Here is a 14,811-nt window from a genome sequence, read left to right on the forward strand (position 1 = left end):
TGAACCAACTTGTGCTTGTTCACTGCAGGGACAGATGCATCCTATAGAGTACACAGTTGCTTCCGCAAGATAATTTTTTTACTTAAAAAAAAATAAGAGTTACTTTTCATAAGGTAATTTTTTAAATGAATTCCGCTCATCTAATATTAAGTACATATAATGAGTCAAAGAAATAAGTACCTAATTATAATTTGTACAAACTTAGTTAATTTAATTTATTTTATCATGAGACTACATTTTATAAAAACTTATACTACTAATATTTTGTTTTTGAAAATATTATAAACTACTTTTTTATATTTTTCTTTTGTAAAAATATTATAAACTATCTTTTTAAGATTTGTGATTGGATTTTACGCTATCAGTACTTAACCATTAAACTCTTTTTTTATCCCACTAAATAATTTTTTTGAATCCGTCCGTGTTGATCAGTTACACAAATTAAGAAAGAAAATAAAAAGGCCGAATTTGAGGAATTTTCGTCTAGACAATTTCCAGTTAACGGTACGATTTTCTTTCTACGAACGGATGGAAGCCGCAGCGCAGGGAGCCGTTGATGAGATATTACCTCTTGTAAACTGTGAATTTTCCAAACCAAACATGATTGGCTGCAAATGATTTCCAAAATTTCACGAGTTTAATTTAAGTACCCAATAGCAAAATTGTTACTTCATTGTAAGGAAATTGCATTGCTTCATTTGGGGTAGTCGACAGTTTAATCTAAGGGGGGAGGATGAACACAATAATTATGGTTCTTATGGTTCAAGCTGAAAGCTGCATACGTATCATATAGGTCGTCTATAATGATACCAAGTAAGGTAAATGTATATAATCAAAACCAAATCATATCTATGCTTTTGCTATTTCAGACCTTTTTATCTCAAACATGTACATGATTGACAAATAAAATCAATATATTTCACAAGAACACAAGAAATACCCTTTTCTCACATTTTCCTTGCACTGCATAGAAAACAATCTTTAAAAAAGGAAAGACGGGGGGGAGAAAGGAAACAGAAGTACAAATCTATGGAGAATTTAATCATCATGCTTCCGAGGTTCTCCACTGCAACTCTATCTGGAGGCGACCATTCTTGGAGTCTATAAGATGGTACTTCTCATTGATTCTTTTGTTGGCAACAACATCCCCAAGATTGATGTCGATATAACCCAATGATTCCTAACGCCGTAAGGAGCAGCAGATAATAAAACTCAAGTCATATCAAGTAACATGAAAGGAAAAAAAAAACGTTGGGCTTAATTTCAGGGCAAAGCACTGTTTTTTTACAAGAACAAATTTGTGCAAGCCAGGAATCGTCAAGTGTTAAAATAAAGTTGCCATGCGTGGACACATAATTTTCATATTTTAGCAATAAAAGGCAAAATGCAAGAAACCCTTTGAACCAAAGATGCTCCATGGAGTATAGAAAAGCAGTACGAGTGTATAGTTTACCGCACAAACCTATCTCTCGAAAATTCAAAATAATGTTCCTCTGAACTAATGAAGTCAATTTCATATGCATTACATTCTAGAAACATGAATACAATCATCCCTCAACATATATTTTGGCTAAATTATATAAAACTCCCTTGAACTTTGAGACATGTGATTTACTTTCTTCAATTCCAATTAAAACAATCAACTTCCCAAATATATAATCCTATTAAGCTTCCATCAAAATAGATAACTGTGAGCATGTTGCGTGTAAAATGCTTTTTAATTGGAAGCACGTGCAGGTAAGTTGCACATGACATTACCCGAAGCTAAAGGCACTTGTGTATAATTCAGCCTACATTTTTATATCTGGATTTGGAATCATTAAAAATTTGTGCAGATTCCACAAGTACTTTAACTTTTTTCAACAATTTGAGGCTTTCTAGTCTAACTCACTCTTGCATATCATATTAATGATAATGCATCACATAATTCAGAACTGTAGAGTTGCTATGATTATTTACCTTTTGGTGGAGCAGGTTTCGTGATGAAGTGCTGACAACCTCCACATGTAATCTATCATTGGTGGGAGGCTCGTCCACCATAAACTGGAACTCATCTTCCCATCTTGGATCTCTGTTCTTTTTAATGCGCTGTGATTGTAACCATAGTATCATCAGCATTCCATACAAAAGTGACTATCAACCTGAATGTAATGTACATGTATCACTCCAATCTTTTCATCTTTGACATTTGCATCTGCATCCCATTATCTTCTTGTTCTTTTGTATTTTTTGTTATATTAATAAAAAAAATTATGAATTTGCCACTCGACTATAGACATGAAAAATTCACCAGACAAACCAACCATGTCATTATACATCAGTTGTTTTAGCAACCTACTAAACTAACAAACCAATACCATATGCTGGGTAGAATGATTAAAAACTACAGTATGTTTCATTAAAAGCTTTGACAGTATACCACATTCTATAAGGAGATTTGCCAAACTGGAACCTGTACCCCCTCCCCCACCCCTCCTCCTAAGTAGCATCTATTAGCCTATAGGGATTTAGTTGAATGGAAAGAATTCCAGAAACTCATTAAGGAATATTAAAACCCAAGCTTGTAAAGAGGGTTTTTCCCTATCCTCCAGGGGAAAGGTTAGGGAGCCTGCTATTTTATTTATTCCAGATAATTCAGAAGAAATATGAAGTAAAATGCAAGTATTTTCTTGGGATTCTGTACCTTGGTTTTTTTCTCATCCCCTCTGAAAATAAGGCGTACATGTGGATTAGTGTGATACTTTCCTTCAACGTCTTGAGCTTCATGGACTATAACTACAAGCAAACCTCCACCAGCTGGAGTACCTTCAGGAGCTTTTGGTACTGTCTGTGTCTCTTCAAACCCCTTGCCCAAATCCTCCTCCTTGAAGGGTTTATATGTCAATTCTACAACAATCTGCCCTCGTGACTTCTCATTTTGGGCATCATTAGGATCCATATTTTTTAGGAGGTCAAGAGTAAAACGTTTAGGCTCTTCAGGGGAAACTTCTTTTAAAGGGATCACATTCATACCCATCTTGTCATGCTTCCCAACCTAAGCACAGAAACAAAAAAACAACATTCAGTTGAGATATCATAAGAAGAAACTAGATTAAACACTTACAGTTCAAGAGGTTTACCTGCTCCCAGTCATAAACATTAATCTCTAAAACCTGGGAGTCTGGATCTTTAACAACTATATTGAATTCTTCATTCCATTCAGGATTTAAGTTCTTGTGCTTCACAGTAGTCTTTTTTGATGGCAATTTATCCTCAGTAAGCTTTAGCTTCACATAAGGGTCAGATGCACCAAGAAGATCTTTCTTCTTTAACTTCATTGCTTGCAGAACCTTTACATGTAAAATTCCAACAGGCCTCTTCAAGGCTCTAAGATTCCCAAAAACATTCACAAGAAAAAACAGAAAAGAGTCAAGGTAATATACCATTATATTTTGACAAACATTTATAGAAACGAAGTAACATACTTTGACATATCTAACACTTGAACTTCCAAGGTTTTGGGCCATAGATACATGTTTGCAACCTGATCTTTGATAAGCTCCTGAAAACAACACTCTTTAAGTTAGTTTAAAAGTGATGAATACTTCAACAAACCAAAACCAAAACCAAAACAAGTTTGGTACAACAACAAAATTATGGATATGTTACAAAAGAATAAACCACAACTCCACAAGTGCACACCGTGAACCAAAGAATACATTACATGTGCTATACATAATATGACCACCAGTTTTCTGTGTACACTTTAATCTGTAATAATAAATCAAGGTAGCGTAATCGAGAGAATGGAAGGCATTTAAGATGCCATAACAAATTTTCAATTTAACAGATGTGTCCAATCAAATGATATTTCTATAACTAATTCTAACAGAGAAGAAAATGTCAAAACAAAAAGCTGGCTTCAATCTAAAAAGGTAACAGCACCCAACTGAATCTGAACCACTGGACCACTTTAAACAAGAAGACCCAATTACACCCTCAATGAACTGTAAAATAAAACCTTGCAAGCCCACAAACAATTCAACTTCAGACCCCTACACTACATGTTCACAGCAACATTATACAAGCCAGTTCAGTTACTAACACACAAGTTCTTATTTCCTTTAGCAATTAAATTTCTATCTGTCATGTGCAAACACATCACCAGCTTGATGCAAGAAATTGTTCCATGATAATTTCCCCATCATTATGCAAGCAAAGATGTTTGTGCAGACACAAATCAATGGCCTGTGCTGAGAATATCTCTCATTTCAAAATAAAATCTACTTGACCAAACAATTGTTCATATCTACCATGGTGAGATTGTCTACTATGCAGGTGGTGGCAACTCTGGCTTAATGAATGGAAGAAGAGTGTAAGCAACTTCAGACCTCAAACATTAACCATTAAGATAGGAGAAAAGAGGGGGAGCAAACAGACAGATAAAGAAGATACCATCTTATACCTGAACAATCCTGTAGACTCCCGGAATAGACATAAGATCAGCCCCTATGAGCTTTAGCCCAAAGTCAACATGTGGCTGCAAGATAATGTACACCAAAAACAGAAAGAAGATAAGTACCATATATAAAATAATCACAGGTTGATATCAATTTTGGGCAGGAATAAAACATTGCCAAATTTCCTCAAACATTCAAAATAAAATCAAATAACAATTTAATTATGTTTAAGCAGGATGAAAAAATGTTAGAATTTCAACATCATCAAGGATATCATAAAATGGCAATAATAACTCCAGATATCATCAACATAAGCATAAAAAAAAACATACCTACAATTGCAAATCATTTGCATATGGAAGAAACCCACCCAAAATCACAATTATATTTGAAGTTGCTAAACTACTAATATGGGAGGAAAGCAAATTATTTAAACATGATCCCCTTTTCGACTAAAGCTGAAAGCTTGATAAATGATCTTCATTATAATAGCCCTAGAATATCTCAAAAATATTTTGAAAGTCACCTTTCAGTTTTAAAATGTGTAAATATTATTAGAGTTAGTTAAAGTAGTTATTTCAGTTAGTTTGTTAGAAGTTAGTTAGTTCCAAGTTGATGTATATATAGCAATCATTGTGTAAATCATTCACAAATTTTCAATGAATTCATTTTTTAGTTCTCTCATCTAACTTGGTATCAAGAGAAATTCTTCCGCATTCATAGTTTTTTAGCTTCTCATGAAGCATCTTCATCTTCAAGCTTCTTCTCTTTCATTGAAGCTTTCTCTAGTTTTCTCCCATGGCAGCCATGGATGAATCCAATCCTCTAAGCATTCATTCTTCCGATAATCCCGGATTGATGCTTGTTTCTCTCATCCTCTGTCTGGAGACAATTATAGTTCTTGGAAAAAGGCGATGAAGATGGCACTTCTTGGCAAGAACAAGTTCGGTTTTGTAGATGGTTCCATTCCAGAACTTGCTACTGGATCCGCTACTCATTCTCTTTGGCATCGCAACGATAACGTAGTTGCTTCTTGGCTTCTGAATTCACTTTCGAAGGAGATGTAGGTTAGTGTTTTGCATTGTTCTTCAGCTAAGGCTATTTGGAGTGATCTTAAGGAGCGTTTTGAGCAACGCAATGGCCCTCCCATTTTTCAGCTGAAACGCGATCTTGTTTCACTGCAGCAAGGGTCCATGTCAGTTTCTTCTTATTATGCGAAGTTGAGATCAATTTTGGGAGTCATTGATGAGTTAAAACCTGCTCACACATGTACTTGCAGTGGCATCAAACCATGGAGTGATCATGATCAAATGGAGTATGCCATGCATTTTCTCATGGGTCTCAAAGAAACTTATTCTTCTATTAGGGGTCAGATTTTGTCCATGGATCCATTCCCTTCTATCACCAAGGTTTTTTCTCTTATTGTTCAAGAAGAAAAGCAGAGGGAAATTGGTGCTTCAGCTAATGTTGAGTCTTCTCATGCCTTTGCAATCAAGAATGGTGTTGATTCGAAAAACAAGAATGTTCAGAAAGATCGCCCAATCTGTGCTCACTATGGCATTCAGGGTCATACGAAAGCTCAATGCTACAAACTGATTGGATATCCACCAAATTACAAGAAGAACAAACCTTCTTCAGCTTCTGTAAATCAAGCTTCTTCTAGTTCTGTGAACCAGGTTTCTTCTGGTGAGGTTGGTAAGGATTCCACACCTTCGTTTCAACTCACAGCCCAGCAGTATCAACAATTGATGAGTCTCCTTCAGGGTAAGGCAACAAATGTCACACAGAACTCAAATACTCCTAGTGGTATGATTATGTTTGCTCTAGAAGTCAATTCTATTTCTAATGGTCTAGCTATGTCTACCATTTCTGTGAATCCTCTACTTAGTGGTAGTTGGATCATTGATTCTGGTGCCAGCACTCATGTGGCATGCTCTTTAACACTTTTTCAATCTTATAGATATGTGTCAGATAAAACTAGTGTTACCAAATAAACAGTAATACCTATAGCAGCTGTTGGCACAGTTACAATTTCTTCCACATTGTTGCTTCACAATGTCTTTTATGTACCTCGATTCAACTTCAATTTGCTTTTTGTCAGTGCTTTATTAGCTGACAGTAATCTATCAATCACTTTCCTTAAAACACATTTTTTTATTCAAGAGGTGCCTCACTCCAAGAAGATTGGCAGTAGTGATCTCACTGAAGGCCTATATGTTTTGTCCTCCTCGGCTTGTTTTGATGACAATCCTACTACTTGTAATTCAGTTTCATACAATTCTTGTACAAATTCAGTTTTTTCTTGTCAGAATGTTGTACCCCGTAAGAATGCTTCTGTTTGGCATTCAAGGTTTGGCTATGTATCTGATAAGATTCTTAGACTTTTGAGCAATGAAATTCCTTTTGATATGTCTCATAGTTTTTCTACTTCAGATTGTCAAATTTCTCCTCTTGCTAAATTTAGGAGATTATCCTTTACTTCACTTAATAATGTTTCCCACTCATTATTTGATATTCTGCATTGTGACATTTGGGGACCATATGGTAAACCTACATATGATGGGAAACGATTTTTCTTAACTTTGGTTGATGATTGTAGTCGTTTTACTTGGATATTTTTACTCACACACAAGTCTGAGGCTGCTAGTGCCATTAAACAGTTTTTTCAAAAGGTTAAGACTCAGTTTGGAGCCACTATTAAGTCTCAGGTCTGATAATGCAAAAGAGCTTGCTCTTACTGAATTTCAGCAGAACAAGAAACTCTTCGTCAATTTTCTTGTGTGGATAGATCTCAACAAAATTCAGTGGTGGAAAGAAAACATCAACATCTATTGAATGTGGCTAGGGCCTTATTTTTTCAGTCCAAATTGTCAATACAATTTTGGGGAGAATGTATCTCCACTGCTGCTTTCCTTGTCAACAGAGTTCCCTCTCCTGTTCTACAACAGCAGTCTCCTTATCATGTGCTTTTTGCTTCCAAGCCAGACTATCACTCTTTAAGAGCCTTTGGCTGCCTGGCATATGCAGCAGGTTATAAGGATTACAAGTTGTATAATCTGGAAACTAAACAATTTTTTGTTTCTAGAGATGTGGTTTTCATGAAACGGTTTTTCCTTTCTAGGGAGTAACACCTACTTAAGATATTTCACGTTTTGTTGATGACATGGTTATTCCTTTACCTGTTGCTGACAATTCATCCTCAGATCCTCCTGCTTCAGATGCTGTGAATACTTCACCAACAACAACTATTGTTGAATCTGCATCCACTGCTGATATCAGTGGAACCTCTGTGCCAGTAGTTCCTTTGAGGAGATCCTCAAGAGTGTCTAAAGAGCCACCTTATTTGTCTGACTTTGTGTGTTCCAATACTTTACAAACTTATCCAATTTATCAATTTTGTTCCCTGGATAGACTCAATCCAGATTACAAGGCTTTTATCAATCAGATTTCTACCACATATGAGCCTCAGTTTTATCACCAGGCAGTTCCTTTTCCTGAGTGGAGAGAAACCATGGCTCAGGAAATTAAGGCTTTAGAGGATAGTAACACTTGGTCTTTAGTTCCTTTGCCTGATGGCAAGCATTGCATAGATTGCAGATGGATGTTCAAACTGAAATGCAAGGCAGATGGTTCAGTGGATAGATACAAGGCTCGACTAGTAGCCAAGGGCTACGCACAGCAAGCTGGGATTGACTTCTCAAATACTTTCTCACCGGTAGCCAAACTTACATCTGTAAGAGTCTTATTGGCCGTAGCTGCTGCTAAAAATTGGTGTTTACAGCAGTTAGACATTAATAATCCATTCCTAAATGGAGAATTGTTTGAAGAAGTTTACATAGATTTACCTCAGGGTTATAAAACAAGTACTAAGGGTCTAGTTTGCAAACTCAATAAGTCTTTGTATGGTCTTTTGCAAGCCTCAAGACAGTGGTTCTGCAAATTTTCATCTACCTTGCTTCAGCATGGTTTTACACAGTCTAAAAATGACTATTCATTGTTCACACATGGATCTGGCTCATCCTTGGTTATTTTACTGGTGTATGTGGATGATATCATCCTGGCTGGACCAAGTTCTGCTTGTGTTACTCGGATACAGGTTCCGTTACAATCATTGTTCAAATTGAAGGTTCTTGGTTCTCTCAAATATTTTTTTAGGCTTGGAAATTGCTAAATCCAGCAAAGGAATCTCCTTAAGTCAGAGAAAATACACTTTATCTTTGCTTGATGATACTGGCTTCTTAGGTAGCAAACCTGCAACTCTACCTATGAATCCAAATCTGAAGCTCAGTCTAACTAGTGGTGATCCTATTGAGGATCCTTCATTGCACAGAAGAATGATTGGCAGGCTTATGTATCTGACCATATCTTGGCCAGATATATTACTTTGGCTGTGCACAAGCTTAGTCAATATATGAAGCATCCTTTGTCTACTCATTTAAATGCAGTTCATCACTTGCTGCAGTATTTGAAATCCACTCCAGGTCAAGGTCTCTTCTTCCCTGCAAATAACAAGCTACACTTGTCAGCCTAAGCTGATGCAGACTGGGGGAGTTGTTTGGATACCAGAAAATCCACAACTGGTTTTTGTGTTTTCCTGGGAGACTCTTTGATTTCCTGGAAATCTGTCAAACAAGGCAACAACAACAACAACAACAACAACGCCTTATCCCACTAGGTGGGGTCGGCTACATGGATCAACTTCCGCCATAATGTTCTATCAAGTACCATACTTCTATCCAAACCATTAATTTCGAGATCCTTTTTGATAACCTCTCTTATAGTCTTTTTGGGTCTTCCTCTGCCTCGAATTGTTTGTCTTCTCTCCATCTGGTCTACTCTCCTCACTACAGAGTCTACCGGTCTTCTCTCTACATGCCCAAACCACCTAAGTCTATTTTCCACCATCTTCTCTACAATAGGCGCTACTCCAACCCTCTCTCTAATAGCTTCGTTTCTAATTTTATCCTGTCGAGTCTTACCACACATCCACCGCAACATCCTCATCTCCGCTACACCTACTTTATTCTCATGTTGGCTCTTGACCGCCCAACATTCTGTTCCGTACAAAATCGCCGGTCTTACCGCAGTCCGATAAAATTTTCCCTTTAGCTTGATCGGTACCTTTGCATCACATAACACCCCCGATGCTTTTCTCCATTTCATCCATCCTGCTTGAATGCGATGATTCACATCCCCTTCAATTTCCCCATCATCCTGTATTACAGACCCAAGATATTTAAACCGTGTGACTTGAGGGATAATATGGTCTCCTATTTTCACCTCTGAGTTAGAAACCCTCCTTCTTTTGTTGAACTTACATTCCATATACTCCGATTTGCTTCTGCTTAGGCGAAAGCCATGTGTTTCTAGAGCTCGTCTCCAAGTTTCCAACCTCTCATTCAACTCCTCCCTCGACTCTCCAAGGAGGACTATGTCATCTGCAAAAAGCATGCATCTCGGCGCTATCTCTTGGATTTTGAAACGGTGCCTTGTTTGACAAATCTGTCAAACAAGGCACCGTTTCAAAATCCTCAGCTGAGTCAGGGTATCCTGCCTTATCCTCAGTAGCAAGTGAAGTGATTTGGTTACAGCAATTGCTAGAACACTTTGAGGTTTCTGTTGACACAGCCATGCTCTTCTGTGATAATAAGTCTGCAATTCACTTGGCCTCTAATCCTTCCCATCATGAGAGGTCTAAACATATTGATATTGATTGCCATTTCATCCGTGAACTAGTTCAGAAACAACTACTTGCATTGATTCATGTCAAGACTCAACATCAAGTAGTTGATGTGTTTACCAAGGCTCTGCCTGCTGCAGCTTTCCATGGATTCATCCGCAAGCTGGAAATTATTAGCATATATTCTCCAACTTGAGGGGGGTATTAGAGTTAGTAAAAGTAGTTGTAAAAGTAGTTATTTCAGTTAATTTGTTAGAAGGTAGTTAGTTCCAAGTTGATGTATATATAGTAATCATTGTGTAATCATTCACAAATTTTCAATTAATTCATTTTCTAGTTCTCTCATCTAACAAATATCAATGACTATGGTGAATTTTTTTAATTCTAAACAAATCAAGTGCAAAGGTTATTTATTTCATTTAGGTTACGTCAGAAAAGGGAAATGTGATTGTGACTTCCAAGAAGTTTGTGATCCTTAATACATTTCTAGTATTCCTAAAAGTAAAAGCAATTACTGATCTGGAAAACTACATTGTTAAAACTTTCAAGACTTTATGGGGACATATAGCAATCAAATGTACATGCAACAAAAGACAAAAATATAAACTGAATTTAAGCATTTTCAATAGGAACACAATGCATTGTATTTGCACATAAGTAAGTCAGAATGAAAGACCAATCCCAGCTCCTCTTTCCCAATAAGAATAGAATATCCAATCATCCAGTAAGGGGTTTCTATCAATGCTAATTCCAACTAAAACCACTCCATGACAACACTATCAAATATACTTGTGTCTTTCATTACGTGTTCAAGGGGGCATGCAAGTAGGTGGGGGGAAGTAATACACCCAACAATCACCAACCTTTTCCATGAGAGAGACGTATATGTTGGCAAAGCACGGAAAGCTAGGAACCAAAGGCTTCAAAGTAATGCGAGGCAAGAGGAAAACTTGTAAATCCACAACCTGGAGAAATAAGAGCCCTTAGTGGGAAGGGGAAAAAAACTATCTATCCCCTCTCTACAAATACACACAAAAACACAACAAAGTTACCTGCACAGTTGCTTTCAACCCAAATGCCTTAACAGAAACAGTGACATTAGGATTTCCAGCCCATTTTACAGAAGGCTCCATAATTAACTCCTTCTCATCAGTCACAAAAACTTTCATCCCTATGAATGTGAATTTAACAAAAGTGTTAAGAAAGTTCATATTATATGACATAACAAATAAGTTATCATGACATAAATCTATTATATCGTAGAATAGCAAAGAAACAAGTCAAATAATCCTTTATTGTAAAGATGAAGACATGAAAGGGTAATCTTTAAGACTATAACAACTGACTCATACATAACAAGTAAAATGCAACAGGGGATCTTATGGGGAAATGCATTATATAATACATCAACTTTTCTTCAAGTTCTAACCAGAAACTGGCCTCCAACTTGTTAGTTCAAGTTCAAGGAAAGTACTATCAAAATTTCAAACCTTGAATTTAATAGAAAATATTGATTCAAGACCAACAAGCCATATAAGAAGATTTCGTGTGTAAATACTGGTTACTCTTTCTCTAACTCTGTTTCATATCCCAAAAAGGCATTATCTTTGGTATCACAGGCAATGTCTTAAAACAGCGATATTTATGGACCTAGATTGACTGAGGCACATTTCACACAGTCAAGGGTGCAGTCATGATCTAATGGCTATTTCTTTTGTTCTAATATTGTATTAATTTTGTAAGGTTACAAAATAAAATTAAAGGTTAAGATTCAAAATTCTCTCTCTCACTGACTGCAGAAAATCCAAATCCAATATTTATCCCTTCGTAAACAATAGAATAGAAACTCCGTGAAAATAGCTAACACTGTTCACAAAACATTGGCAATACCCTAAGTATCTGCGCAGGCAACTAAAAGGTTCTTATCCAGATCTACTAACCTTGAAATGTTGGTGGCAGCGACCCCAATGTGAGTGTTTCAAACTCAACAGAATCAATTTTGTATTTAGGAATCTGTTCGGCAATTATGGGTTTTGCAATGTTTTTCGCAGTCTTACAAATTGCCTAAATAAATTTAAAAAAGAAAATCTCTATAGTCAAACAAGCTTAGAAACAAGGTGAATCACAAGCCTAGTAGGTGTTAATCTCGAGGAGTTGAAGTATATCAAAACTGCAAACCTTATCAAGATACGGCCACATATATTCTACAAACTTGTTCAGCCAATCAAGCTTGACAAAAAAATCAAACAGATAAGTTCAGTAGTCAAATCCTAAAGCCAAAAAAAAAAAAAAAACGAAGTACTAATTGGGTAGTACTAGTAGATTACCCGATCAAAATCCGGATTTTTTATCCAAAGAGGAATCTCTGGAAACATTCGTTGCAGAGTCTCTTGCTCTTGCTCCGACAATGGCTTGATTTCAGGATCCTGCACAAGCCACAATAACAGTTATTGAAGTCAAATACAAAGACAACAATGATTAAAGAATCATATGCTGCATATAGCTGCTACACATATACATACCTCAACATTGGTGGGTTGGAAGTAGATGAAGAGAAAGTACCCAGACACGAGACCAATCGAAATCCCAACCCCAAATCCCAAAAACCCCAAAATGGTACCAAAGAAACCCATTTCAACTCGATCTTTCAGCTAAACCCTATTCCAGATCGCGATTTCTCTCCACTACTACACCATTCCTCTACTCAGTTCAGTGTAATTTTATTTTTATTTTTATTTTTTCAAGAGATCAATTATTTTAAAGAAGAAGAAAAAAGTGAGGAAAAGATCGTTTAAGAGTTTTTGTCCTTATAGTAGAGGTGGGGGCAGAAAGGCGAACCAATTGAACGGCGAGAGACGGATGCAGAAAGCAAGGCATCCATAAAAAATATTTACATCACAGTTATCTTTCTTTCACAAAGTCAACTAGTTCAGTAACTATAAAATTATATAATTATAATATTATAAAACTTAATAAAAGAGAACTAAAATTAATATAAAATACAACATTTTGAAATATGTTATATTAAATGGGATAAAATTATTATAAACAATATAAAAAAAATTAAACAGTCGCATAGGAGGACTCAAACACATGGTACCTCTGTTTGATGGTCCATAAAATATAATTTTATGAATGGAAATAATCTTAATAATAATAATAATAATACATAAATGCAGTAATTATACACGTGGCGTGCATGGAAAGCTGTCGGCATGGGTTTCAGCCAGATCACCTGATGGTGACCGTGATTGCCAATGCCTCTACGCGGATACACGACACCTGGCTAGTTTCCATGTAAAATAAGACAAAGAGTTACCTTTCACAGGTGGGCAATTTATCTTTAACACTGTTTATAACGACAGAAAATAAGACACAGAGAAAACAGATTGAAAAAAAAGAGAGAGAGAGAGATTAATTTTAATGTACAAATTAAAATTATGGGGAATAAAAAAATATTTCAATTTTTATGATATGATATAGCATCCGTATTGGCAAGTTCTTTTTTTTTTTTTTTTTACTGAAAGCTATTGCAACTATGATTCAACACTTTGACGGTTGACAATATAATAGGTAGTTGGAAAAAGAAAGGTCGGTCGGATGGGTCATGGGTCCGGTCATCCAGTTATTAATCCATACCTTTGATATTATAATGAGCGATTATTCAAGGCATTAACATATGTATGGACGTGACTGCAACTTACGATAATAATTTTGATTTCTTAGTTCATCTTTTTAAAATTTAATTGAGATATTTCATTTTTTTTAGTTTAAAAATTTTAGAATTTTAGTTAATTAGTTAGATTACTAATAAATATTTATAAATTAATTAAAAACCATTACTCATTTTAAAAAAATCTTTTATCAAAGTTTATTGAACTCTAACCACTTCCTCTTTATCTTAACCACAAATTGCTTTTCCCCAATCCCTAATTTCACTTCATTGATAATTTTAATGAGATTAATTCTATTTTTGTTATTGTTCGTTGAGATTTTTTGTGTTGGGTTGGTTGGGTTTAATAATGTTCGGTTGATTAGAATGAAGGTTGTGTGAAACTCATCATGTTTCGGTGATCGGATATTGACCAACGTTGAGCTGACAAAGATGTTATCTCTGATTTTGGTGTCTAACAAGGCATCATCATGTTTGTTGAGCAAGATCTAAAGCACGCGAAGCTTGCGCTACGCTAAAAAATGCAAAGGTGTGATTGCTAGGGTGGATGGGATAAAACACAAGACGACAACGTTGTCACTTCGCATTGTCAATTCTCCACACTTGCGTTGGTGTGACAAAGTTGTATTTAAGTTGCTTTCTTGTGGTAGCTCAGATCCATCAAATGCTTCATTGAGGTTCATGATTGAGATTGAGGGAAGGGTTGGGTTCAATGATCTTTAATGAAAGTTTTTTAATAATTAATGATTTATAAATAACTTAATAATTCTACCAATAACAATTATTCATTAATAATCTAACGTATTAATCAAAATCCTTAAATTTTTTAAACTATGAGGATTAAATGTCTCTATTAAATTTAAGAGTAACCAAAAATCACGATTTTTTAAATATGTGAGGCCCAAATGTCTCAATTAAATTGGGTTGAATTGGATTTTTTTTTTTTTTGCAATTGAATCCTATCCAACCCATTTTTAATTGGATTGGGCTAGACCATTAAAAAAATAACTTTTTAAATA

The 14,811-nt window shown here is 35.7% G+C and overlaps 1 protein-coding gene across 2 annotated transcripts; it reads right to left on the reverse strand.

The window, feature by feature from the left end:
* Positions 1-804: 804 nt before the first annotated feature.
* LOC114379975 (synaptotagmin-2-like) lies at positions 805-12,961 on the reverse strand. Of its 2 annotated transcripts, XM_028338835.1 has the most exons (12): positions 12,642-12,961; positions 12,447-12,545; positions 12,298-12,348; positions 12,060-12,183; positions 11,172-11,290; positions 10,983-11,084; positions 4,445-4,519; positions 3,465-3,541; positions 3,120-3,366; positions 2,684-3,034; positions 1,960-2,088; positions 805-1,180 (listed from the first exon to the last, which is right to left on the reverse strand). In XM_028338835.1, the coding sequence occupies exons 1-12, from the start codon at positions 12,750-12,752 to the stop codon at positions 1,046-1,048; spliced, it is 1,620 nt and encodes a 539-aa protein (XP_028194636.1). In that variant the 5' UTR covers positions 12,753-12,961; the 3' UTR covers positions 805-1,045. The 2 variants fall into 2 exon arrangements, with proteins under 2 accessions (XP_028194636.1, XP_028194637.1); XM_028338836.1 differs by lacking the exons at positions 12,060-12,183; positions 12,298-12,348 and having other exon boundaries at positions 12,642-12,959.
* Positions 12,962-14,811: the final 1,850 nt, after the last annotated feature.

The sequence above is a fragment of the Glycine soja genome, chromosome 12 (genome assembly GCF_004193775.1).
Source record: "Glycine soja cultivar W05 chromosome 12, ASM419377v2, whole genome shotgun sequence".
NCBI classification, from domain to species: domain Eukaryota; kingdom Viridiplantae; phylum Streptophyta; class Magnoliopsida; order Fabales; family Fabaceae; genus Glycine; species Glycine soja.